Source organism: Petromyzon marinus, chromosome 53 (genome assembly GCF_048934315.1).
Source record: "Petromyzon marinus isolate PM22_M1 ecotype Great Lakes invasive population chromosome 53, UKy_Petmar_22M1.pri1.0, whole genome shotgun sequence".
NCBI lineage: Eukaryota > Metazoa > Chordata > Hyperoartia > Petromyzontiformes > Petromyzontidae > Petromyzon > Petromyzon marinus.
Window position 1 is genome coordinate 10,896,705 of NC_133719.1, and position 27,100 is coordinate 10,923,804.

Below are 27,100 nucleotides of genomic sequence, written 5' to 3' on the forward strand. Positions count from 1 at the left end.
TTGACGGGAGAGAAACTATGCAGACTTGTACCCGTTTGGTTCAGCACTGCCCCCCCCACCCCACCGATTGTTGCACATTGCAGAGGCGATGAAGGACGCTGCTTCCGCAGTGTACCGGTTGGCTCAAGGGACTTGCAATCCAGTGGTCGGTTGGGGGCGTTAGCCATCACCACAACTGGCTCCCTGTTGATGGGGAGCCGAAACCACAATAGCCTGGGACTCGAAGCTTCCCACAACTCACCACCACGCTCCCACACGCCTGTCGTTATTTTGTTCAGGAGAGTCACTCCCCGTTGTTTGGCAGTTTCCTGCCCCGAGCGGATAACTGTCCACCACTCAGGGTGACTGGAGCCAGAAACAGTCCACCAGGGGTACCTGTATTCCACAGAGGTGTACAGGTGGTTACCGAACCATTCCCCGACCATAGGAGTGGCAGCCTCTCCGCAGTGACCGTTTGGACTTCCCACCTTTGTCTGCAGTGGTTTCTTATTTCTGCAGGAACCCCGAGGTGGGTGGAGTCTCCTAGCTCCACCTCTTGGGGTTTGGCCGGAAAATGTCAGTTCTCCCTCCCCGCCCCCCTTAGGGCTTCTGGCACAAGCTTAATTCGATGTTTGTACCGTGGGTTTTATAATTATTTACACATTTTTTTAAATAGAACTTTGCTTTGTTGTTGTCTCTTTATATTATTTCAAACATTTGACGGTTAATATCTTCAAATCTACGAAGCTGAACGAGCTGAAATTTTCGACATGGACTTGTGTGATAAAGATTTAATTAAGAAAACCGGTCCAGGATCTGCCGATCCTTGGCCTCTTCGTGTTTTTTTAAACTTAATTTCTGTAGGGGTAACCAAAAAGATTTCCAAAATCATGAAAAAACGAGATCCAGGTCTGATTTAATGCAATACATACAATTCGTGATCTAATCCCATCTGTGAAGGACAAGATTCCTGACATGCAATATCCCGGCGTCTACTAAGCTGTATCTGCGACAGCATTTACATTGGGGAAACGTAGCGACATGTCTCGGACCGTATTCGTGAGCATAAGGCAGATTTGAAACACGGTAGGACCAATATTTCTGCCGTGGCTCATCATTGTTTGAATGCGGCTGGTTCACACGAAATTGATTTCTCTAAGACGATGGTACCTTGCAGGCCTACTATCAACAATGATTCGTTCATGAAGCCATCCTATATACAAACACAATTTCAACCGAGTGGATGGTTTTTAAACTCAGAAATTATTGGAAAGATGTCATCAACCACTGGGTCAGGACTTGATTTGTGTTTTCTTGTCAACCTCCACCGTCAACAGTGTGTGGTTATGTGGAGCAAGGTGCAAATGATTGCCTGGCGGACCTTTGATTGGTTGTCGACTCACTGCGTTGGCATTGCTTTCTCCTACATTAACATAAGCTGCCCCGCCCATGCTGCAGACACACCTGGGCTACATTAACATTAGCTGCCCCGCCCATGCTGCCGACACACTTGGGCTACATTAACATAAGCTGCCCCGCCCATGCTGCCGACACACTTGGGCTACATTAACATTAGCTGCCCCGCCCATGCTGCTGACACACTTGGGATACATTAACATAAGCTGCCCCGCCCATGCTGCTGACACGCTTGGGCTACGCCCATCTCTAAACCTTTATAAACAGTTTGCATTTAGAGGTGAACCCCCCTTTTCCTGATGACGACCGCTTGTGTTGCGATCGAAACGTCGTGGTTTTTGTTTTCATTTAATTTTTATTATATTTAAATTACTGAAGGAACCAAGAATAAGTCTACACTATAGACTGCCAGTACACTCACTCCGATGAAGAACCAAGTTACAGTCTCCGTTAGTGTTTTTTATTGTTTATTATCACTTAATGTTTTTTCTCTTTATCTACGTGGCTTTATCGAAATAAACAAATAATATAAAATGTCTGTAATTAATACTCAGATATTCTAACCCCCATGTCAAATCACGAATGGAGGTGCCCAGCTCCGAAGAGGAAACGTCTCGTCCAATCAGAGCGGCTGTTGTTGGGGAGCGTTTGACCAATGAGAGGTGCGCTTAGAGTCGCCGCTCGTCATGGCGCAGGAGCGGCCGCTGTGGTTCCCTTTTAGCGCGAGGCTAACAATTGCAATAACAATTGCTGCTACTCTTGCTGTTGTTAAAATAACTACATAGTTATAATCTTAATGAACAGTGTTATCGTTTGCTGAGCAAAACGTGGTTATGCTCCAGTTGAGCGAGCAGGTGAGCATCGTGATCATGCTTTTTTTATTTAAATGCCGTAATGTTATCGCTATTTTACTTGGCAAAATGTTTCTCATTACGATTGTTAATATAAATGCTTTAAATTAATTGTGCTAAATCTGTATGCGTTGAACACGGTGTCGCGATATGCGCTGCTGTACACGTGTGCGCATTATAGCATTTCCGTTTCCTTGTATCTTGCCGTATTCCATACAGTACAGTTCTTAATCGCAAATACAACAATTAATCGCGTATTACGTTTCTTGTTATATTTTGCAATCGGCATGATCGTTATTTTAATTGTTGCAGCCGTGCTGCATGCTAACAAAACCTTGTATTGCGTAGACTGTTGCCTAGCAATGCATATGCTTTAATTTATTGTAAGGTTAAGGGCTGACATAGACAAGCCATCATTGTCATCTCTACATGGTCATAAAATAGTTACCACTTTGTGCGAAGTCGTAAGTGGTTGTTAAAGCTGGTGCCTGCCATGGGAATGTGGAATTTCCACTGGTGGGGATGAGCGCAGCACAATGCCCGTAGGGACATCGAGACATTGTTAATCCACCGCTGGATGAGGGGCTCCCCACGCCGTGCTGGTTGTGGAGGCGTTTGACCATACTTTACCCCGGCTGGTCAGTGCGGATTGGTAAAGGTGGGCAGCATAGACGTACAGTACAACTCGGTATAAAACGCAACATAGTCCCGCAGCCCAATGACAACCTGTTTGTGCATGGTGGACACCTATCCAGGCACTTTGCAAGCTCAGATCTGCTTGGCTTTCGAGGTCCGACCAGATCGAGCGCATTCCAATTCCGGATCATGTGTTCATTCGGCGTAGAGTGTTATAGTGATGCTGTTCTTAAAAGTTAACATCTCGCGGTGTTATCTCGCCTGGTGTATTATAGAAGGTTGTGGTTTCTATCCTAACCCAACCCTGCCACCTGCTGTATATTTGGGAGTTTGCATGTTCTCCCCGTGGTCGCGTGGATTTTTCTCCGCGTCCTCCGGTTTATCCACATTTAGAAACATGTGCTTCGAGTATTTGGCTGCTATAAATTTCATAGGGCTATCATTTGTGGCCAGGTCGCTTCTGAAAAAGAGCTATACAGCTCAAGTGGGCCTTAACTTAAATTTTGATTTAAAGCTTTCGTGACTGCAGTAATTCATATTCTTAGTTTTTTCGGTAAAGTCACGTTGAAGAGAAACAACAAAATATATATAAAACAATAAAAAAAATTCTCACGACGTTTCGACCATAACTCAAACGGTCATCATGTTGTTTCTCTTCAACGTGACTTTACCGAAAAAACTAAGAATATGGGCCTTAACTTGTTAAATCAAATAGTTAAAAGTTTTCATGGTAAAAAAATAATTAGGTGAAAATAGTTTTTCAATGCACACATTTTTATTTGCATTCAAAATTAGAAAAAAAAAACATTTTTAGATTCCAGAATTATTCAAATTTGAGGTGCTGAATAAAAGTGGGTGGTTTTCTTTCGAAACGTTTATTTTTTTTTGCAAGCCACCCACTTTTCTTCAGAAAATAAAATTTGATCAATTCTGGGGTCAAAATAATTTACTTTATAATTTTGAGTACTAATAAAAGTGTGTGCATTGAAAAAAAGAATCACCTAATTAACAAAACATCTAATCTGTGCTAAGTGGGGACGCCGCAGTGGCTAGATGTTAACTACTTTGCTGGGTATACAGGAGGTCGTGGGTTCGATCCCGACCCCGACGCCTGTATATTTGAAGTTTGCATGTATCTCTGCCCGTGGTTGCGTGGATTTTTCTCCGGGTCCGCCGGTTTTTCCCTCCACATTTATAATCCTAATGCGTTTAGAGTATTTCGCTGCTATACATTTCCACCAGCCACTTTATTGGGCTATCATTTGTGATCGCCAGGTCGCTTCTGAAAAACAGCTTTATAAATTTTAACTTAAGAGTAAGAGCTGTATAGCTCCACAGTGGACCTTACCTGGTAAAGTAAAAGTTTCGTTTAATGTGGTTACCAGCCCCTTGCACACACTAATCTAACTATATACACTCCTGCCTACACACCACAATCATCCTGAGTAGCGCTACGATCTCCCCTCAACCTCACCATATATATCCGCCACGCAATACCCGTTATACGCCACAACTTTGAGGCCACGTCAAGTGTCGAAAGCTCGCTCACAGGAGGTCTTGGGACAGACCCAGGTGCCATGGGTTGGCTGACTGACATGACCGGTAGATGCACCACCTGTGCCCCCTACTGTGCCAACTTTTGTATTTTAGCCGCCCGGCGCTCCACTGGTTGTGAGCGTTGCTCCTCCGCCCTCCGGTGTTGTTGGAGGGCGATTGCCTGATGAGACAGCCACCACCAAACATCTATCACTACCACGTAGCCACATCCACCAGCACCACTACTGCTAGACATCCACCACCAAACATCGACCACGTAGCCACATCCACCAGCACCACTACACATCCACCACCAAACATCGACCACGTAGCCACATCCACCAGCACCACTACACATCCACCACCAAACATCGACCACGTAGCCACATCCACCAGCACCACTACTGCTAGACATCTACCAGCACCACTACTGCAACATTCACCATGAACCACCACGTAGCCACATCTTCCTCCTCCACTGCCACCACGTGGTGCAGACGCGCACCACGTGCTCAACGACAGCCTCTGGCTGTCGTTGAGCACGTGACGCGACGGCCGCACCACGTGACTACGTGCAGGGGCCTGGTGCCTCAGGAGGCGGAAGGAGTCGGCGCCTCGCGTTGCTTACAATTTCCACGCCACCACAAACAACAACAGCGGCGGTGGAGACAACACAACCCGCGTGGAGTGAGCGAGCGAGCGGGCGGTGGGGAAGAGACCCGCGGGAGGAGGGGAGGCGACGGCGACGCCGCTCGGGGCCCTCCTGACCAAGGCCGCGTCCCCCCCACCACCACCCCCGCCCCCATTTAGAATCCGCAGTCCGGATAAGCGAGCTCGTCCTCCGCGGAGCACGCCCATTGGCCAGGAGGCTTCCCGCGTGACCGCCGCGCGGCCACTCGCAAGCCGCCGAGGGAGCCGCGGCTGCGCGTGCGGGGTACGGAATGTGAAGGCGGCGAGGTGCCCCCCCCCCCCCCAGCGCCCTCGACTCGGCCGTAGCCTGCACGGAACCCGCGAGTGTGCGGTGGCGTCTCCTTAATCATTGACAGTTTTAACTAATCACTTACTGTTGTTTTTACTATCGTCGTCGCTTGCTGTTCCCGCATTGAACCCGTGTAGAATGTGAGTGCGGACTCACCCGCTGACGAGCGAGCGAGACGCGCACGCACACACACACAAGGTTTGTGTTGCGTTTTGCGTTTCCAGCGCGGGTTGTTGTTGCTGTGCCCGTGGTGGTTGTGGTTTTTGTTGTGGTTGGTGGTGGTGGTGATGATGGTCCTGGGCACGTCGAGAGAGGCCTCGGGCCATGGAGAAATGCCTCAGCGCGTTGAACGCTCGCCGTTCACGATACACTCGGACACATTCTGTTCTGGGACACGGGCTGCCGCTACGGTAGAGGAGCTATTGTGTGTGTGTGTCTCGGTGTCGGGGTCTGCTGCTCGCCACGTACGAGAGGAAGGCTTCGGCAGGGCGAGAGAGACGAATCGGTGTCGTGTGGACGATTTGCCTCCTCCGTTGAGTGACCGTACAGTGGCGGGTTCACTGTGCGCCTCATAAGCTTGGGGTTGCATGGCCACGTTTCTAATGTACCTAGATGGTTCTCTGGCTTTCTCTTGCTGAGTCTGTGCATTGTATCTCTAGGAGTATGTCTCTAGCTACACGTCTGTGTATATCTATTTGTATATATGTTTGTGTCTACCTATGTACTTGAGTGTCTTCTGGTATCTCTGGGTCGGTGTCTATGGGTTCACTATGCAACCCATAGTTTAGATTGCTGGGCCACAATCGCACAACTGCTGTGGTTATGTCTCTAATGTTTTCGTTTGATCAGAGAGTGTATTTCTGGGAGTCTATCTCTGCCAGTGTGTGTCTCTGTGTATCTACGAGTCTATGTATATTTTTACGTGTATATGTACAGTATGTCTTAATATATCTATGTATCTGTATCCTTGTATCTCTGAGTTTCTATATCTATGGGTTTAATATGCGCACCATAGTTTGGGTTTCATGGCCTTCTATGGCTCTCTGGCTTTCTATTTATCACTGAGTCTATATACAGTGTATCTCCAGGAGTCTATCTCTGCGAGTATATCACTATGTATCTACAAGTGTGTGTATTCTAATGTATATATCTCTTGGTATACCTTTTGTGCGTGAGTGTATTTCTCCTTGTATCTCTGAGTCTCTGTGGCTTATGGGTTTATTCTCCTTGTATGTATGTCGTATGTGCTAGTCTCAAAACTCGTGTGTTTAGGTTTAAACTCGCCATTTGGCCTATAACCAACACGCCTTTTATCGTTGCGACTTTTACGTTCATATCATAGTAAGTATAGTCCACCTGCAACATAACCCTTTGTCAGTTCCACTGCTGGACGAGAATCCTCCGTATCACGCCAGTCTCGTCGGCAGTGTCCGTTTTCAAAGCGGACTCGAATATATATCTCTACCGACTTCCGATTGTCTGATTTCATATGTATTGTTGTTGATGGACCGTTGATGCCTCGTGTTGCCACGGCGGCTAGAGCACGGCGCTCAAAACACCAAGTAGTGGGGCCAGCAGCAAGAACGGCACGACGAGGAAACATCGAAAGGAACAAAAAAAAACACCCCAGGTCGACACGCACATACCAACAACGGCGTTCGCGATGGCTCCGTCGACGCAACGTGAATTTGCAAGCGTGCAAAGAAACGGAGGGCAGGAATGTGTCGTGTAGGTAAGGTTTAATACATGCCCTGGTTGGGCAAAAGGAAAGAGATACGATGGGAGGGAATTGCTGAAGCTCCTTATATACTTAGCCCAGACTTGTTGAAGTTGATTATCCTCCGTGGTCATTGTTTGTATTGTACCAACCAAGGTGGTTGGAGTGGTTGATTATCTTACCTGGTCATTGTTCATGTACCAACCAGGGTGGTTGATTATCTTACCTGGTAATTGTTCATGTTGTACCAACCAGGGTGGTTGATTATTCTACCTGGTCATTGTTCATGTTGTAACAACCAGGGTGGTTGATTATTCTACCTGGTCATTGTTCATGTTGTACCAACCAAGGTGGTGGGGGTGGTTTAATATTCAACCTGGTAATTGTTCATGTTGTACCAACCAGGTGATGGGGGTAGTTTATTATTCTACCTGGTCATTGTTCATGTTGTACCAACCAAGGTGGTGGGGGTAGTTTCTTATTCTACTTGGTCATTGTTCATGTTGTACCAACCAAGGTGTTGGGGGTAGTTTATTATTCTACCTGGTCATTGTTCATGTTGTACCAACCAAGGTGGTGGGGGTAGTTTCTTATTCTACCTGGTCATTGTTCATGTTGTACCAACCAAGGTGGTGGGGGTAGTTTCTTATTCTACCTGGTCATTGTTCATGTTGTACCAACCAAGGTGGTTGATTAACCTACGTGGTTGTAGTTGATATCTCTGCTGTATTGCTGATGCATCTTCCTAGTAGTCGTAGTTATTGTTACAGGTGTGTAGCGCCTATTTGTGGTTGATGATTTTCCCCTCTGGTTTGCTACATGTTGGATGAAGACTTCCCCCTGCCCTGCAGGTCGTGGGGTTGTACGACCGTACATCACCACGCTGCTCAGTGTGGGTTGGTGAACGTAGCTAGAATGGCGTGGGTGTGGGAGCAGAGGAACACACAGTGCAGGTATCCCTCGATCAACGAAAGGGATGCGTTCTTCCAAAAAAAACACAGAACGAAATTTGGTAGATCGGAATGGCCTTACCCATTAACTTAATACCAAAAATATAGGGCTGTGTATCGGACAGTCGGTCATTCCAACTCTGCTCGCCTAAAAATACACACCCGTATCACTTTTCACAATATAATAATAATGAACGTGCATATTAAAACGATTGAATAATTATTCACTTTAAACCAAAATAATTAACCTTTTCGGGAAACTCGCCAAAAGATGCTGCTGCTGCACGTTGGAATGACAGGAAACGTTGCTGCCGCTACTGCAGGGACACCGTGACGCTGTCGCCGATAGATGACGCAGCCCTCCCGGGTGGTTGCTCATGTTTGGTGGCGTGGCCGTCGTGAAATTTCGTTTGCGCGGAAATTCGATTTTTCGTTAATTCTAAAAGTGTCCGTAATTTGTCGCCTTAACGCTAAATTTCGAAGACCGAACGTTTGTCCAAGAACGGACTTTGCTTTGCTGCCCTCTGCTGCCCACCACGCAGCCCCTTCAGCGGTCGATGACAACCCAGCGTACAATATGCGTCGTCGCCCAACCAAGCGGTGTCCACGCTCATAACCCTGCTGCTGAGCTTCTAAAATCTGATGAGATTGGGCAGTTGTAGGTGATTTGGTAATTGGCGCTTGTTCTATAGGTGATGTAAACCTGCCTATCTGGATGTTGCTTTAACACGTAGGCTTTCGTAACCAATATCATCCATAATACAGGCTCTCCAACACACCGGTGTGCTGTACTCGTAACGAATTGGAATGTTCTGTTTACGTGACAAACCTTTCTAATTGGCTGTGTCGGGTGGTGGCTGGTTTAATGACACATTTATATATTTACGCAATACAGTATAACAAAAAAAAGCTGTATTATGGATGCTGCTGTTGTTGGTTTTGGTTCTGACTGTGATGCCTAGGTCCGCACAGATGGGTTCACGAGCCCACTGGCTGCACTGCCACCTCTTGACCAGTTGGCAGCTCAGCAGGGGGTTTTGGTTCGGAACTTTCACAAATCTGTGTGATCCACCAACTCTTGCCTCCGAAGCGCTGGGGTCGCAGACTTGCGCCCCGGTGTGTTTGTGCTTTCGCTCAACTACAGCGACGCCGCATGGAGCGAGTTCACGGAGAAAAAAATAATAAATTCCTGTAAGCAGGGCAGTTCGACGTGGTTCTGACGGGAATGTCGGTTTTCAGTCTTTATTGATTGTTCCGCTCGTGGTTAACGGCCTTTGATCCCATATCACCCGGAATGCAACTCATCTAATCAGATTTTGGAAGCTCATCTGGGTTGAGCCTATAACACCTACGCTACGAAGCTGGCCCATGCGGATTCACGATTGCGGAAAGCATAGATGTGCAGCACAGCAATGGGTTTAGCTGTCATTTAGTTTCCCACAACATAGCACGCCCCACAGCTGCCTGACAAGCTAGCATGCACGGTGGTCACCTATGACGAGCAATCTCCAGCGATTTGGTCTCATTGGGTGTAATCGAAACCGGCGTGTAGGGTGTATGCCGGCACCGCCACTCTGGTTGTGTCGGGTCGGTAGAGAGGGGGACCGGTGCGGGCATCGCTCACCGCGCTGATGTTAGCAGCCACGGCCGGGAGTTGAACCGAGGTCGCTGGGTTCGGAGCGCAACGCGCTAACCCCACCGCGCAAATGCTACCCTGCCCCCCCCCCGCAACAACAAATTCAAATAAATAATAATCGATTTCTCGCGAGCGCAATTTCGATGCATGCAATGTCAGCGCAAGCAATCGATGATTTGAATTGACACGAATCGACGCGTCGATGGACGGCGTCGTAGCGTGACCGGGTCCCACGTTTTGCGCCGGCGTGCCATTGTGCATCCTGCTCCGCATTCCACGAGTTTGGTCGTGGCACTTTTATCTCCGGGGGCAGCCCCCCCGCCCGACACCCCCCCCCCCGTCCCCCACCTTGCCACATGAGCGTTTCGTACTCACAGCAAACAAACCGCGCTGCGTGTGCGGCGAGAGTGAGAGAGCAGCAGGGCTGCCGGAAGAGTTATTCGGTGGCCCTGGGGAATTTTTATTGCAAAAGATGTTCTCCCCACTGAGCCCCCCCCAATTTGGTCTTTTCCGAGGCTGCTCCTTAGGCCCTCCCTAAGGTCCCCCTTGGATCTCGATTCTATTGACCCAAAGGGGGTCTGACTCCTATGTCAAATGGGGAGATGTGCCCTCTGTGGCCAATAGGCCTTCCTGCAGGTGCAGGCCACGCACCACCGGTGAGCGCGGTTGGCGACGTACGGTGCGAAAGTAGCTTGACGTACGTACATACAAGCCACCGGTCAGCGGCAGCAATTTCAGATGAAATGAAGAGACGTCCTCATGACACAGATGTATTTGTGTTTCTTTTTTAAAGTGGTTTACATATGAGTTGTGGCATTTTATAAATCTACTGCCGGGTGAAAGAAGGGCCCTGCGCAAGCCGTCATAGCCACAATTGTTGTTTGACCATACTTGCTTAGCTGGTCAGTGTGTGTTGGTCTTGGGTGGGCGGAGGAGTAGTCCCAGGCCTGGTTAAAATATCACTTGCCACTGATGTTGACCGTGGCCTGAAATGGAACTTGGGTCACCGGGTTTTGTAGTACAGTTGCGCGATCCGCCACCGTGCCCACACGACTCCACCTCCCATATCTCTTATCTCTTAGCAGATAACGCTCTCAGCTGTATGACTGTGTCTCTGTTGTACATGAGTTTAAAGCTTAGTTAATAATCAAAATCAAGACTTCTGCTTGGCTTTCAACTCAAAGTTAATGTTCATATATAATTTGCACGCAAGTTGCACACAACAATTCATTTTCTTTGCACATGGGCGTATTGAGGTGTTCATCTTGAGCACAGTAATCACGGTTGATTAATCGTTGCAGTTATTGAGTTGACAGATGTTTACACGTCTGCCAAGACATGCATCTCGATGGGACTTTTTTGGCAGAATCAAATTTTGAAAAAGAAAACTATTTTTTTTTACCCTTTCTGGCAATACAACAGGTGTTGTGTTTAGATGTTTCAACACCAAATATATACATTTTTGCAAGGAATCAAGTCTGCGTTGATCACACGAACTTGTGGTGAACATGCAAAGCTATAAACATTCTCTGGTAATGTATGCATTGCCTTTGAAACTGATTGGCCTACACCAGAACCAGCAGCCTTCTTCATGGCCTTGGTGTCACAAACAGTGGCACACCAGAGAACGACAAAATGCGAACAGTACAAAGACAATGCAAGTATCAGAGAATTTACATCTCGGCTTGAGCGGTTATCTCTCTGGAACCTTTTTGCCAGTATCAAAGTATGATATTGGCAAAAAAGTATCTATTTGGAGTTTGAACCTCTTTAACACCTGTTTCATTGCCAGAAATGGTAACCACCTATTCTCATTTTTCACACGTTTATCTCGGGCTGCTTAACACACGGGCTGGAAGCTTCTTCAACGAGAAAATAATTTCAAGTGGATTCTCACGATTGAGCGCCGTTGTCGTGCTGCGGTAACGTCACCGTGACAGCACTGCCACACGTGTGTCATGCGTCACATATGCGTTTGTGCGCAACGCACGTCGTTGAGGAGACTCCACAGTAGCGCCGCTATAACGGAGCGCCTGGCCGTCCGTGACTTTTAAAGTCTTTCTCTCAAAGCTTGACGGGCGTGTCGGAATATTGCCACCGTAGACAAGAGGAAAATGGAAACAAATAACGAAATGCGCAGTGGGGATCTACTGGTGATCTGCCCATGGATCGTGATGATGATGACTACGAAGCTGAACATGGACCATGACTCGTGTGTGTGTGTGCGTGTGCCTCTGTTTCTACCGCCCATTGCAGGCTCTGTCCGGCGTGACCAGCGCAAAACTGTCGAGAAGATGTCGTTCCCACCTCGCCTGGCGCGCCACCCCATGCCCGTCATGCCCCCCATCCCCATGCCCCCGGGGATGCCCCCGCTTCCCCCAGGTATGGCGAGGGGGCTGCCACCTCCCCTGCCCCCGGGACTGCCGCCCCCCCACTACGCGGGGTATCCTCCTCCGGGAATTCCGCCCCCAGGTAACCGACCGCGAGCCCCGGGGCCCCCCCGTTCGATCGGATTTCCGCGCAACATGATTTTTCGCGACGAGACATTCACCTGCAGTGAGCATGGCTAAAGTGAACGTACGGAAAAGTGATCGCTTATCGTGCAGTGGCGGCGGCGGCGGCGGCGTTGTTCGCGCTCAAACGCTGTTTTCGCTGTAACGCGGTTCTTATATTCGGGGAGCGCTTTTGGCGCAACGCGGAAGGCGCGGCGTTATAACACAGAATGCACACCGTTAACATATAACGCACACTGTTATAACGTAGAACACACACCGTTATAACGTAGAACACACACCACTATATCGTGGACCGCACACCGTTATAACGCAGAACGCACACCGTTATAACGCAGAATGCATACCGCTAACATATAACACACCGTTATAACGTAGAACACACACCACTATATCGTGGACCGCACACCGTTATAACGTAGAACGCACACCGTTATAACGCAGAACACACACCGTTATAACGTAGAACACACCGTTATAACGCAGAACGCACACCGTTATAATGTAGAACGCACACCGTTATAACGTAGAACGCACACCGTTATAACGCAGAACGCACACCGTTATAACGTAGAACAAACACCGTTATAACGTAGAACACACACCACTATATCGTGGACCGCACACCGTTATAACGTAGAGCACACACCGTTATAACGTAAAACACACACCGTTATAACGTAGAACAAACACCGTTATAACGTAGAACACGCACCGTTATAACGCGGACCGCACACCGTTATAACGCAGAACGCACACCGTTATAACGCAGAACACACCGTTATAACGCAGAACGCACACCGTTATAACGCAGAACACACACCGTTATAACGCAGAACGCACACCGTTATAACGCAGAACACACCGTTATAACGCAGAACACACACCGTTATAATGTAGAACGCACACCGTTATAATGTAGAACGCACACCGTTATAACGTAGAACGCACACCGTTATAACGTAGAACGCACACCGTTATAACGTAGAACACACACTGTTATAACGTGGGCCGCACACTGTTATAACGTGGACCACGCACCATTCTAACGCAAAAGGCATGCCATTATAATGCAAAACTTGCACCGTTGTAACATGGTTTCTGAGCAGTCGACGGCGTACCCTCAAGTTGCTACGCGTGCGCGTAGTAGTCCGTCGTGTCTCACCGAACTTTATCGTGACATTACTTATGGAGACATAGTTTTCCGCTTGACGCAGCATTTTTTTCAGGAACGCATCTACCGCGTTAATCGAGGACTTTTGTTATACCATGTGACCGTATCGTTACCCCTATTTAGGTTTATATATGGTGTGCCGTCCAATTGGAACACCCTTTCGTTTACATGCTTTGGTTGTTTGACCATACTTCGCCACGCTGCTCATTTGGGGGTTGGTGACAGCGCGGTGCAGTGTATCACGGTGGCGTAAGAATCAATCCGATTTGAGGAAGTTGCTCGATTTTCAGTTGGACGCTCGATCGTGTTGTTATCATGTCAACTAGAGCTATGCACCCCCCACCACCACCCGACACAGCCAAACAAGTCCACTTGTCACCTGGACAAATGCGCCCCGTCAATTTAGATTTTTAGCAAACTGCTATTTCTATATGTTGAAAAACAAGCATCGCCGGCTCTTGGCAAGAGCACGGTTCTTGAGGAACATTTGTCCCTTGAACAGAGGAGAACGCGCGGAGACTTGAATCCGCGCCTTCAAAAATCGCTAATAATATCGACCAAGGTCGATCCGGGCAACTGACCGCTTGCCTCAAGTTCGACACACGAGGTGAGAGAAGCGGAGGAGCTGCCGCGGTAGACGATGCTGGTGGGGAAAGTTCAGGACCGTGGACGGGAGGGAAGCGATTGCGTTTTACTAAGCTATTTAAAACTATTTTTATTTTAGCAGGTAAGGTCCCAACCGAGTTATGTAGCTCTTTTTTTCACATGCGACCTGACCATCACAAATGACAGCCCAACGAATTGGCTTGTCATCGTGTGGAAATTTATAACAGTGGCCAAACGCTCTTAAACGCACGATTGTAAATGCGGAGGGGAAAAAAAACGGAGGACCCCGGAGAAAAATCCACGCCGCCACAGAGAAGAGAGAGACACGCTGACTCCAAATATACCGCAGCTGTCGGAATTGAACCCACGACCTCCTGTCTGCCAGGCGAGGTAGCTGACATCTGGTCACGGTGGCGCAGACAGCGGCGGCAGCCTGGAACCGGCTGCCCGCACAGCACCAGGTGGCGGAAGCTGCTTCGCTGGGACTCTCTTGAAGGGACGCCCCATGTAGGCTCTAGAATCTGTCTGCTACTCTCAAAACGAACGAGCTACGACGGCCTAGTGGTCCCCCAACTCGTTTATTGCAATGCTTTGTATGGTCCCAGTATTCTGGTCTGGTCCTTTGGCGGTGCATAGCTCCGGTTGGCATTGCGCTCGCACGATCTAACCAGGTGAATTGTTACGAGTCGACGCATCGTTACGTGCCCTACATGAACAGACTGTTGGGGCAAGTGCTGTTAGCGAGTAGCACCTGTGAAGGCCGGCACGGCACACGAAGGGGGTGGGTGGCCAACACCACGCCCGGCCGCCTTTGTCGCCCCAGTAGCGATGTTTACACAACGCACCAGGTACTTAATTGAGACCGAGTCGACCTAGAGGAGGCCCACGAACAGTTCAAATTACCATCACCGGTGTTGGCCGTGAGCGGGAATTGAACTCGGTTCTCTGGGTTCGAAGTGCAGCGCGCTAACCGCTACGTTACCACTCCCCGCTATACACACACACGCATACAAAGACAAAGATCCCCCGTATAGCCTTAACAGACTGTTGTGGCAAGTGCTGTCAGCCAGCACCTATAAAGGCCAGAACGGCGCACGAGGGGGTGGGTGGCCAACACCACGCCTGGCCACCTTTGTCTCCCCAGTGGCGATGTTTACACACCACAAGGTACTCATTTGAGGCCGAGTCGACCTAGGGGAGGTCCAGGACCGGTTCAGATAATCGTCATTGGTGTTGGCCGTGAGCGGAAATCAAACTCGGTTCGTCAGGTTCGTAGCGCAGCAGGCTAATGGCTACACTACCGCGGTCCCCCTTACACACACAGACGCGCGTGCACGCATGAGTCGCGTGACAGACGTAGACTGGGGGGCTCCCGGCGTGCGGGCCACGAGTAGCTCACAGCATCGACGGCGGCGCAGGGAGCAACTTGGCAGGCTTCGGACGTCGCTCAGCGGGCACTAGCGCGCCCCGCCTCCCTCAGACTAACGCCAAACAAACGTCAACAAAACACTAAGCGCTCATTGTACGGACACACACACCCCTCTCCCCTCCCCTCGCGCAGCATTACGACCCAGCCCGGTCGGTGACCCGCGTTTTGTTGACAGTGCCATGTGACACGTGGTGCGCTACTACTACTGCCGCCCCGTGTGTTCAAGCGCCGTTTGCCATATGTCATGTGCCACGTAGCACGCGATGCATCGTCCCCGGCCCCCCGATTCATATGTTCGTTTCGTTGACACGCGTGTTGTTCGATGCCACGTGATGCGTCATGAAATGCTAATGCTCTGTGTTAAAGCGCCGTGCAACTCGTATAACTGCTGCTGTGCCTGTCGTTACATTGAGTATCGTCGCGTCGAGTACCATCATGCCAAGTATCGTATCGTCACGTCGAGTATCGTCACGCCCTTGTTGAGTATCGGCACGTCGAGTATTGGCACGTCGAGTATCGTTGCGTCACATCTCGCGACATCTTGTGACGTCACTTGGCGTGTACGTCGCCAATGCCGTTTGGTGTCTGCAGCCGGCACGTGTCGTACGATCCATTGTGTAATGTTGTTGTGTTGTCACATGTTGAGTCTATGCGCTTCATGGCACATCGGGGGAATTACCGCTGTGCTCATGTGTTTGCGTGTCCCGTGTGTGTGTTTGTTTTCCAGGTACCCCGATGATTCCTGTTCCGATGGGCATGCTTCCCAGACCGGTGAGCATCATCGCTATAATCACGATTATCACATCATCGCCACCATCAATCATCAACTTCTAAAAGTTTTACAACTAATAATACACTAGACACTTGATCATATCTAGATTTGAATCTACATTTGAAGATTTCTCGATCATATCTTGGTGGACTTATCTGGCTTGTGTGGATGAACATGTGTGTTTGGGGGCCCAGCGCTCTCATTCACGCACACAAACAGTACTTTGTAGTGTACTTTGTACTGTGTACTGTGTTTGTGGATAGACCATGGCTGATGGTGAAGACACCAACACAGACACCACCAATATAAAAGCCAGCCTTGCTAATGGGGGGGGGGGTGCAGGGGAGGAGGGGGGGTAACAAACTAAACACACAAACCCAGCACTTTAAGAAGCAATGCAAACAGACGAGACTTGATGTATTTTCACCCCCACAATTTTACAAAAGTAAACAATAATTAATCTCATAGCCTGACTTAGGTGTGTTTTATAATTTATTTTGTTCTATGCTGGCCATGCCCTCCTCTCCTCCCCCATGACCCTGGGTAATCAAGAGTTGTCTGTGCAACCCGCAATATGAGGCTTGTCTTTTATTTTCATGGCAATGGCCTCGGGGCACCGTGCAATGGTACAAACGTGGGGGAGTTGAAGAGAAGCGACTGCAACATCCATAGTATAGGTTTTTACTCTTTTGTTGGGTTAGATCGTTTAGATATGTAAATGTGTCGTTAAACCCGCCACCACCCGACACAGCCAATTAGTAAAGTTTGTCACGTAAAGAAAACATAGCCATTCGTTACTGGTACAGCACACCGGTGTGTTGGAGAGTAAACGCACAACATTGGAGTGTTTTGTTTTGCCAGTAATTTCAACTAGCTGTCGCCTGATGAAGCCAGTTGTGTTACATGTAACACGTGTGTTACGTGTACATGCGTACAATACGGTGCGTGTAGTGTGTGTGTGTGGGTGTTAGTGGACACACCAATAGTGCACCTGGCGTGTTTCCTGTATTTGCGTTTTTGCGGCTAAGAGGTGTGACCCCCCCGGACATGGCCTTTCGCTGTCAATGCACAAACCGATCTCGCGACATCCCGGAAGCTTACGCGGGGGGTAGAGCCTGCATCGCGTGTCTCAACGGGTGACCATCATGAGCAAGACAAGCGCCGTGCGGCAAAATCCACAGTTGTGCCGCGCTTCTTACGCTCCCTCGTGTTTATCCCCCTCCGCCTTTGGCCACACCCGCACCGGCTGGCTCGCGGTTAGCGCTAAGCTGTACGACCAACCCGGCGACCCGAATTCGATTCCTGCTCATGGCCAACACAAGCGTTGATTATCTAAACGGGTCCCGGGCCTCCCCTAGGTCGACTGAGCCTCAAATGAGTACCTGGTACGTTGCGTAAAAGCATTGTTATTAGGGAGACAAAGGCGGCTGGGCGTGTTGGTGGCCACACACCCCCTCGCATGCCGTTATGGCCTTCATAGTTGCTCGCTAACCGCACTTGCCTCCGACAGTCTGTCTAGGCTACACGGTGGATCTTTGTTTTGTTTGTGGAGGGGGGTGGTGGATCGCCCCGTGTCCAGCAGTGGGATTGACATTTGCTTCCGCATTGCTGCGTGGACAGTGGACTGTGCCCTCCCTCCGGCACCAGGTGTTCCTGCCCCGTCGCATGGCGCTGCCGCCCATGATGGGCAAGCCTCCAGCACTGCTGCCATCCCCGGGGCCGCCGCCGCCTCCGCCCGGGGCGGGGCCGCCCGCGATGTCCGCCGCGGCGGCTCCCCCCGTCCGGCCGCCCGCATCCTCGCCGGCGCCGCCGCCGCCGCCGCCGGCGCCGGCGCCGTCGTCGTCGTCGTCGTCGTCGTCCGCCCCCCGGAAGGCGGACGAGCCGGCGCCGCCCCCCACGACCGTGTTCGTGGGGAACATCCCCGACCGCGCGTCGGAGTATCTCATCGGGCTGTTGCTCGCGGTAAGTTGCCCGCCCGCTTGCGCCATTGGCTGCCGCCTTGGTGGGATAGCCGGCGAGCCGGCGAGCCGTTCTCAGAATGAGGGTCTTTGTTTCGACCGGAGGAGAAATCCGATGAGCTGTAAAGCTCTTTTTGCGCAGATGTCCAGTTGGGGCACAGGGGTCAGAACGTTACAACAACAAATAGTACAAAAACACGGTCGGAGTGCAAAGTATAAGAAAGATAAACACTTTTTTAAAAATACAAATTTTACCAGGTCATTCCCCACTGAGCTTATATTCACTTACTTTTCAGAAGCAACCTGGCCACAAATGAAAGCTCGACAAAGTGGCCCATCACGTGGACATTTCTAACAGCAAAATAATCGAAATGCATGTTCCGTCCTTGCGTTTAGAAATACTTTCAATCGCTGAATGCCTCTGTGGAGGTCTGCTTGCCTTCAGGAGCGGGATCGTGTAATTTTGGCTCTGCGCCTCTGTTAAAGGATCGCAGGGCTGGACGGTGCTTTGCTACGGGGCAATGTTTAGTTGGTCCACTCGTGGGGGAGACCTCGTCCAATCGCTTTCGTTTCGGTGTTCGTGGTGGTGTTGTTTAAGGCAACGCGACGGCGCGTAGCCGGTGCAGCCACGCCGAGAAGGAAACCGCCCCCCACTTGCGAACCCAGCCCGGGCCACGCCCCCTGGCGTGCACAATGCCATCCCTGTGACCAGTCCACCCACAGTCCGAACTGGTCGGGTCTCAGAAGCTTGCTCGAAGCAGGCTTGAGCCTAGCAAGTGCTTTGGATTGGTTTAAATGCCATGCATGCGACAGGTGTTTGGAGGCCACTACACGGCTATGCGGTGCGGTTAGCAGAGTGCGGTGCAGCGTGCTATACTGTGTTCCAACTTCCGTGCTCCCCGAGGGGGTGCTGCTGAGCACACCACCTCCTTGTGTGCTCAAAATTAACACTTCCACATCGCTCATTTTTGTCACTTGCCCTAAAAGTCTGTTGAAGTTCCATACGGGGGGGATCTTTGTCCTTGTTGCGGTGTGTGATCAGATCTGTATAACTCGCCCGGACACAAACTTTTGCGGTGCCTCTTACTTTATGGAGAGTCTTATACAGTGAGGGAAAAAAAGTATTTGATCCCCTGCTGATTTTGTACGTTTGCCCACTGACAAAGAAATGATCAGTCTATAATTTTAATGGTAGGTTTATTTAAACAGTGAGAGACAGAATAACAACAAAAAAAATCCAGAAAAGCGCATGTCAAAAATGTTATAAATTGATTTGCATTTTTATGAGGGAAATAAGTATTTGACCCCTCTGCAAAACATGACTTAGTACTTGGTGGCAAAACCCTTGTTGGCAATCAACAGAGGTCAGACGTTTCTTGTAGTTGGCTACCAGGTTTGCACACATCTCAGGAGGGATTTTGTCCCACTCCTCTTTGCAGATCTTCTCCAAGTCATTAAGGTTTCGAGGCTGACGTTTGGCAACTCGAACCTTCAGCTCCCTCCACAGATTTTCTATGGGATTAAGGTCTGGAGACTGGCTAGTCCACTCTAGGACCTTAATGTGCTTCTTCTTGAGCCACTCCTTTGTTGCCTTGGCCGTATTTTTTGGGTCATTGTCATGCTGGAATACCCATCCCCGACCCATTTTCAATGCCCTGGCTGAGGGAAGGAGGTTCTCACCCAAGATTTGACGGTACATGGCCCCGTCCATCGTCCCTTTGATGCGGTGAAGTTGTCCTGTCCCCTTACCAGAAAAACACCCTCAAAGCATAATGTTTCCACCTCCATGTTTGACGGTGGGGATGGTGTTCTTGGGGTCATAGGCAGCATTCCTCCTACTCCAAACACGGCGAGGTGAGTTGATGCCAAAGAGCTCCATTTCGACCTCATCTGACCACAACACTTTCACCCAGTTGTCCTCTGAATCATTCAGATGTTCATTGGCAAACTTCAGACGGGCATGTATATGTGCTTTAAAAGCAGGGGGACCTTGCGGGCGCTGCAGGATTTCAGTCCTTCACGGCGTAGTGTGTTACCAATTGTTTTCTTGGTGACATTGGTCCCAGGTGCCTTGAGATCATTTGCAAGATCCTCCCGATTAGTTCTGGGCTGATTCCTCACCGTTCTCATGATCATTGTAACTCCACGAGGTGAGATCTTGCATGGAGCCCCAGGCCGAGGGAGATTGACAGTTCTTTTGTGTTTCTTCCATTTGCGAATAATCGCACCAACTGTTGTCACCTTCTCACCAAGCTGCTTGTCAATGATCTTGTAGCCCATTCCAGCCTTGTGTAGGTCTTCAATCTTGTCCCTGACATCCTTGGAGAGCTCTTTGGTCTTGGCCATGGTGGAGAGTTTGGAATCTGATTGATTGATTGCTTCTGTGGACACGTGTCTTTTATACAGGTAACAAGCTGAGATTAGGAGCACTCCCTTTAAGAGTGTGCTCCTAATCTCAGCTCGTTACCTGTATAAAAGACACCTGGGAGCCAGAAATCTTTCTAATTGAGAGGGGGTCAAATACTTATTTCCCTCATGGAAATGCAAATCAATTTATAACATTTTAGACATGCGTTTTTCTGGATTTTTTTAGTTATTCTGTCTCTCACTGTTCAAATAAACCTACCATTAAAATTATAGACTGATCATTTATTTGTCAGTAGGCAAACGTACAAAATCAGCAGAGGGTCAAATACTTTTTTCCCTCACTGTAACCCGCAGAACACGGTACACGTATTGCGAGTATCCTCCCGATTTGCACGGTTGCCTACGAAAGAAGTTCAATATTGTCTTTGACGTGATGGTAAACGGGCTTTATTGTTGTTATTTAAGATAACAGCTTAAGATAACATCTTCTAATCTTCAAGGTAACACAGCGGCTGTCCTCTCTCCCTTTCTGCCTCCCAAACACCCGCCATGCCCTGTGGTTGTCATCGTCGACTTGTGCAGAAATGTGGCACGGTGCTCAACTGGAAACGGGTCCAGGGACCGTCGGGGAAACTCCAAGGTGAGATGATCCGATCTGCGAGCCGCGGTGGTGGCCGGGTTGGGGCCGTGGTGGTACGGCACTTGTCATGGGGGCGTGGGGGGTGGGGGCGTGAAGTGTGGGGGGTGGGGGGCGTGAGCAGTGTACTTTGGACTTTAATACCCACCCACCCACTCGCAGGCGGTGGTGATGCGCAGGGCAATTTGCGGACAATGCATCGTTCACAGTAAGGTCATTCATAATGAGACGTTTTCCTTTGGGGTTACATCGCGTAAATATAAACGTGTCATTAAACCCGCCAACACCCGACAGAGCCAATTAGTAAGGTTTGTCACGTAAGCAAAATGTACTCCCCAATGTGTAAACAAAACGTTTTGGAGAGTAAACCCACAGCATTCACAATTATATATAATATTGGACCCGGAAGCCTTCATGTTAAGCTGCGTTAAGGTCATCGTTGCGGCCTCCCAGATATTTTTTGCCGTGCCGAGACGGAGGGATTCCCTTTTTTTTTCATGACATGATGCAGATGGCACGATGGCGATCACATTGAGGGGGTTGGAATGGGGGAGGGGGGCTTCCTTCTCATTTGTGAAGCTTCTAATTTGACAAACAGAGCCTCTGGCAATGGGAGCAGCTTGAAGGGGAGGGCATCGGCAATAGAAACTAGCAGCAGAGCCGTGGCAGTCCCGGTATATTAACGCCGCTAACCGTTTGACTGGAGGGTCAGAGCGAGGGGGTGATGAGTGGAAACGGAGCTGCGTGGTGTGACTGGACCGCACGGGTACGGTGGGACGAGAGCGCCGGGGGCGTTGAGTGGTGTGGCGTGACTGGATCTCGCGGTGCTGAGCGGTGCTGAGCGGTGCTGAGCGGTGCTGAGCGGTGCTGAGCGGTGTGCCGGCGCTGAGCTGTGTGCCGGGGTGTCCGCGCGGTGTCACGCAGCGTTCGGCTTCTGCGAGTACCGTGAGCCGGGCTCCTCGCTTCGCGCCCTGAGGCTCCTGCACGACCTGGAGCTGGGGGACCGGCACCTGCTGGTGAAGGTCGACGCCAAGACCAAGGCCCTGCTGGATGCGTGGAAGGCCCAGCAGCAGGCGTCCACTGCCGCCGCCGCTGCCGCCGCTGCTACCACCGCCGTAAGCGCACGTAGCCTGTGTAATGCAGCCAGGGTTGGTGGATCGCACCAATGTTCCCCGTTTACTTCGGGGAAGTTTCTGTACCCTGGCTCTGCCAGGAGGAGGCAGCACAGCGGGCAATGTGGGGCTCCACCTGTTCCGTCTGTATCGGATTGAGTGTTTCCCCCTTGCACGCGTGGGTTTTTCTCCATGTGTTCTGGTTCCCTCGAATATGTAATTGGTCGATAACATTCATAAATTTCGATTTAAAGCTTTCGTGACTGCAAGGATTCATCTTCTTTGGGTCTTTCGGTAAAGTCACGTAGAATGAGAATAAAATAATAAATTAATCAAATAAAATAACAATAAAATTCTCACGACGTTTCGTTATTTTATTTTATTAATTTATTATTTCATTCTCATTCTACGTGACTTTACCGAAAGAACCAAAGAAGAAACATTCATATGTAGAGGACCGCAGAGCTTGGGCATTTGTTGGCACTGGCTCATCACGTGGTTGCCTTTCTGCTTGTCGATGGCGAGATAACTACCTCGCCTGGTATACATGAGGTCGTGGATTTTGATCCCGACCCTGGTGCCTGTATATTTGGAGTTTGCGTGTATCTCTCCCCGTGGTCGTGTGAGCATCACGTGTTTCGAGAATTTGGCTGCTGCTATACATTTCCACGTGATGATGATAATCCACTTCGTTGAGCTATCCCCTGTGGCCAGGTCGCTTCTGAAAAAGAGCTTCATAGCTCAGTGGGCCCTACCTGGTAAAATAAAAAGAGTTTCGTTAGAAATCTGTGCACGTCTTGAGTCGCCCGTTCCCTTCAAGGGTGAGCACGTACTCGGGAGCGGCGCCATGCAAGTTGAGAGACGCGGCCTTTGATGTTTTTTTTACGTAACGGCCCTCTCCTCGCCTTTCTCCTCTCTTGATCCTCCCGTTGCGCTCCTCCACCTTCCCCGTCCGGCCACAGGCGGAGAAAAGCAGCAGCACCACCAACAGCAGCAACGACGAGAAGACGCAGCCGGCGTCCAACCAAGCCCACGAGCAGGAAAAGAAGGCGGCGGGCGAGGAGAAACAGCCGGGGGAACAGCAGCCGCAGGACAAGGAGCGGCAGCAGCAGCAGCAGGATGAGCAGGACAAGAAGCAGGTGAAGGAGCGGCAGCAGCAGGAAGAGAAAGCGGCGGCGACGGAGGAGAGCGACGGCGTTGACCTGGACGAGGCGACGCGTCGCGTGGACGAAGCGACGCAGCAGGAGATCCGCGCCGTCATCCGCGAGCACGAGAGCCAGCTGTCGGGAGAGTCGGGCGGCGCCGACAACTTCCAGCGTCGCCGGCGCAAGGAGCGCAAGGACGGGGTGCGTGCCGTGCGTGTGTGCGTACCGTGCGTGCGTGTGTGCTGCGTGTGTGCGTACCGTGCGTGCCTGTGTGCTGCGTGTGCGCGTGCTGTGTGTGTGCGTGCGTTGCGTGTGCGTGCGCTGTGTGCATAAACATCGCCACTGGGGAGACAAAGGCGGTCGGGGGTAGTGCTCGTCACCCACCCCCTCGTGTGCCGTGCCGGCCTTCATAGGTGCTGCTCGCTAACGGCACTTGCCCCAAAACTCTGTTAAGGCTGCACGTGGGGTGGGGGGGATCTTTGTCTTTGTGTGCTTGCGTTGGGGAGTGGTAGTATAGTGATCTTTGCAAGTGACAGCAGTCGGCTTGAGCGTGACAAATGTGGCAGGGAAAGCAATTATTTCGGTTGTGTGGGACGGCCTGCTGAGGACGCGTGGCTTGCGTGTGCTGCGTGGCGAGCGTTATTAACGGGCGTCCTTCCCTGCACCGTCTGTCTGCCTCCCTCCCTCTCCGTCTCGTTGCGTAGGATCTGGATAACATGGACATTGAGGATGACAAGAAGGACCTCATTTCGCGCGAAATCAGCAAATTCAGAGACACCCACAAGGTGCGGTTAAACGGTGTGCCACGCCCGCTAGAAACCATCGCCAACATCAGCCCTTCGCCCCCGTGCCTTGCAGCGCGTTGGCCACCACAGCTTCTTTGTCGCGGCCTTCGGCCAACCTAGCCACAGTCGTCACCACACGCCATTCTGTTGTGCCCGTGTTGTGTCTGTTGCAAAGGGAGTTTGATATCTGGCCGGGCTATGAACCCGGCCACGGAACCATCCTCTTCATCCAGGCTCGGGGCTCCCCCCTCCCCCCCCTTTTTAAACACGAGCACGAGTTTAGCGGCTCGCACGTGTTGCTTGGCAACAATCAGTTTCAAAGACAATGCATATAGTATCAAGAGCATGTTTGTCTGCACGTTTTTCCACAAGTACTGTGTGTGGTTAATGCAGACTTGATGATGCCTATGCATAAAGATATCTATTTGGTGTTTGAACATCTTAAAACACAACACCTGTTTTATTTGCCAGAAAGGGTCAAACCTATTCGTGTTATTCATCAAGAGGTGTTGTCGTCGTCGTTCCGGTCGACGAGCGTTTATGTTGACGCCCGCCGTTCCACTTCACCCGCACCCGTCAGAAACTGGAGGAGGAGAAGGAGAAGAGGGAGAAGGAGCGGCAGGACATGGACAGGGACGTCGTCGACCGCCCAGAGGCGAAGAGGGATCGGGAGGAGCGCGAGGACCGGGAGAAGGAAGAGCGCGAGAGGGAGAGGGAGCGTGAGCGCGAGAGGGAGCGGGAGCGCGAGAGGGAGCGGGAGCGCGAGAGGGAACGCGAGAAGGAGCGGGAGGAGCGGGAGAAGGACAAGCAGCGCGAGAAGGAGAAACCCCACGTCTCCAGCCAGGAGCCCAGCCCTGCCAGGTGCAAAGCGACGGTACCTCGCTGTCGTCTTCGCCGCCGCTGCTGCTGCTGTTGGTGCCGTGCGGCGTGCAGTCTCGAGTCTCGTGTGCTGCTGCTGCTGCTGCTGCGTTGTTCCGGTGTGCCGCTGCCAACGCGAGGGGAGGAGCTGTGCCGTTTGAGTTTTTTTAGTCTCTGCTGTCGCACATCCTCGCGGCGGCGGCGGCTTTTGGCTGCTCGTCGAACAACGACGGTCGGCGCATCGCGCGGCGCTTTGAGACGCGGCGCTTTGAGACGCGCTTCTGCGGCCGTCTGGAACGCTCTTCCTTCAGATATTAGGAAGCCACTGGGAGCTATGCAATTTTAAACCATCAACATCTAGATTGACAATACTAATTTCTTTAGAACTGCTTTTTGTGTTCAGTTTGTCGTCCTTCCCCCCTCGTTTCCGATTAGCTGGCTACGTACGGCGTGAACGAAGTTCAACACGCGTACTTGCCTGCCTGCCCCGTTGCACGCAGCATGCGTGTCCTGCTGCTACTGCTGCATAGTCACGCGTACGGTGTCACTTGCTCAGGTCCGTGTCCGGCTGATGACGTTGTGGCAAACCGACTTTGCCCCGTGTCGACCGCCCCGCTAACTCTGCGCGTGCCGTTGCGCTCAGCGACGATGGAAGCCGTGACCGCGAGCGTCTGTACGGCTCGCACGAGGAGGAGGACGAGGAGGACTTCTACGTGAGGAAGAGGCTGGAGAAGAGGCTCTGGGAGAAGGAGGCCTCCTACCAGGAGGTGCGCACGGACACGAACACCGCCAGACGGGAGACGAGCAGGCGACAGACGATCTCGACACAGATGACGCTCACATGGACGTGGACCAGCTTACCGTCTCAAAAATAATAATAATCGTCATAATCATGACCCCTTTTGTATGTACTTACGTATGTTGAACTTCTTTCGCACCCTACGTAGCCAACCGTGCTGATCGGAGGTCCAGGCGCAACGACGCCGCCTGTTCAGTTTAGCCTGCGAGTGTTGTCCAGAGCTTGCAGAGAGAAAGAGAGAGAAGCGTTTGACAGCCCCCCACCCACCACCTGAGGCTCTTCCTCTCTGACATGTCCCCCCCCCACCCCACCAAGACAAAGATCCCCCCTGTAGCCTTCACAGACTGTTGGTGCAAGTGCTGTTAGGGAGCATCCATGAAGGCCGGCACGGCACTCGAGGCAGTGGGTGGTGGCCAGCACCACGCCCGGCCGCCTTTATCTTCCCAGCGGAGATGTTTACGCAGTGCACCAGGTACTCATTTGAGGCTGAGTCGACCTAGGAGAGGCCCAGGAGTGGTTCAGATAATGACATCTGTGTTACGGGTTGCGCATTCTTTCATTAATCGGCCAATTCCACGTTGCCGTCCATCCGCGCAGAGGTTAAAGAACTGGGTGGCCCGCGAGAAGAAGCGATGTAAACTCTACGAGAAGGACGCCAAGAAGGAGCGGAATCGGAGGAGAGACATGGTACGTACACACGCGCGTGTACACACAAAGACAAAGATCCCCCATGTAACCTTAGCAGACTGTCGGGACAAGTGCTGTTAGCGAGCAACCTATGAAGGCCGGCACGGCGCACGAGGGGGTGGGTGGCCAGCACCACGCTCGAGTGGCGGTGTTTTTGTCACAGCGCGCCAGGTACTCATTTGACGCCGGGCTATACAGCTCAGTGGGCCTTACCTGGTGCAGTAAAAACTATTTTAGTTTTGGTTCTGTGTGAGCCACCTCTGTCCGCCTCGTCAGCTCCGTCTCCCGCATTGGGGGACTCGGTGACGTCACGGCCGGCGGTTGCGCCGTTGGCCGCTCGTTGCAGGGAGGGGGTCGCCGTTTGAACCCAGCGGCCTTCACTTGCTTGTTGCCGTGGGGGTGAGGGGAGGGGGTAGGTGGTGTATGTTGACCGTAAAAATACCGCGGCATGTGCCGTGACGTCGTTGGCAAGGGTCGGTCGTCGTGTGCCGTCGTCACACTCCAGGATTTCTAAAACCTGAAAAATGTCACCGCAAATGACTCAGCCGGTATGATAGG

General features: G+C 51.0%; 1 protein-coding gene across 7 annotated transcripts in view; it reads left to right on the forward strand.

Annotated features, from left to right (window-relative positions):
- Positions 1 to 1,698: 1,698 nt before the first annotated feature.
- LOC116953985 (RNA-binding protein 25-like) overlaps positions 1,699 to 27,100 on the forward strand; it is a 33,650-nt gene continuing 8,248 nt past the window's right edge. Inside the window, exons 1-12 of one of the 7 annotated variants that reach the window (XM_032974346.2) lie at positions 1,699 to 2,249; positions 5,229 to 5,352; positions 11,957 to 12,172; positions 16,150 to 16,193; positions 17,815 to 18,156; positions 21,102 to 21,159; positions 22,081 to 22,271; positions 23,231 to 23,614; positions 24,118 to 24,198; positions 24,779 to 25,059; positions 25,700 to 25,823; positions 26,453 to 26,542. In XM_032974346.2, the coding sequence (XP_032830237.1) occupies positions 11,995 to 12,172; positions 16,150 to 16,193; positions 17,815 to 18,156; positions 21,102 to 21,159; positions 22,081 to 22,271; positions 23,231 to 23,614; positions 24,118 to 24,198; positions 24,779 to 25,059; positions 25,700 to 25,823; positions 26,453 to 26,542 (1,773 nt within the window). In that variant the 5' untranslated portion in view covers positions 1,699 to 2,249; positions 5,229 to 5,352; positions 11,957 to 11,994. The other 6 variants (XM_076052019.1, XM_032974344.2, XM_032974347.2 and 3 more) reach the window with 6 other exon arrangements.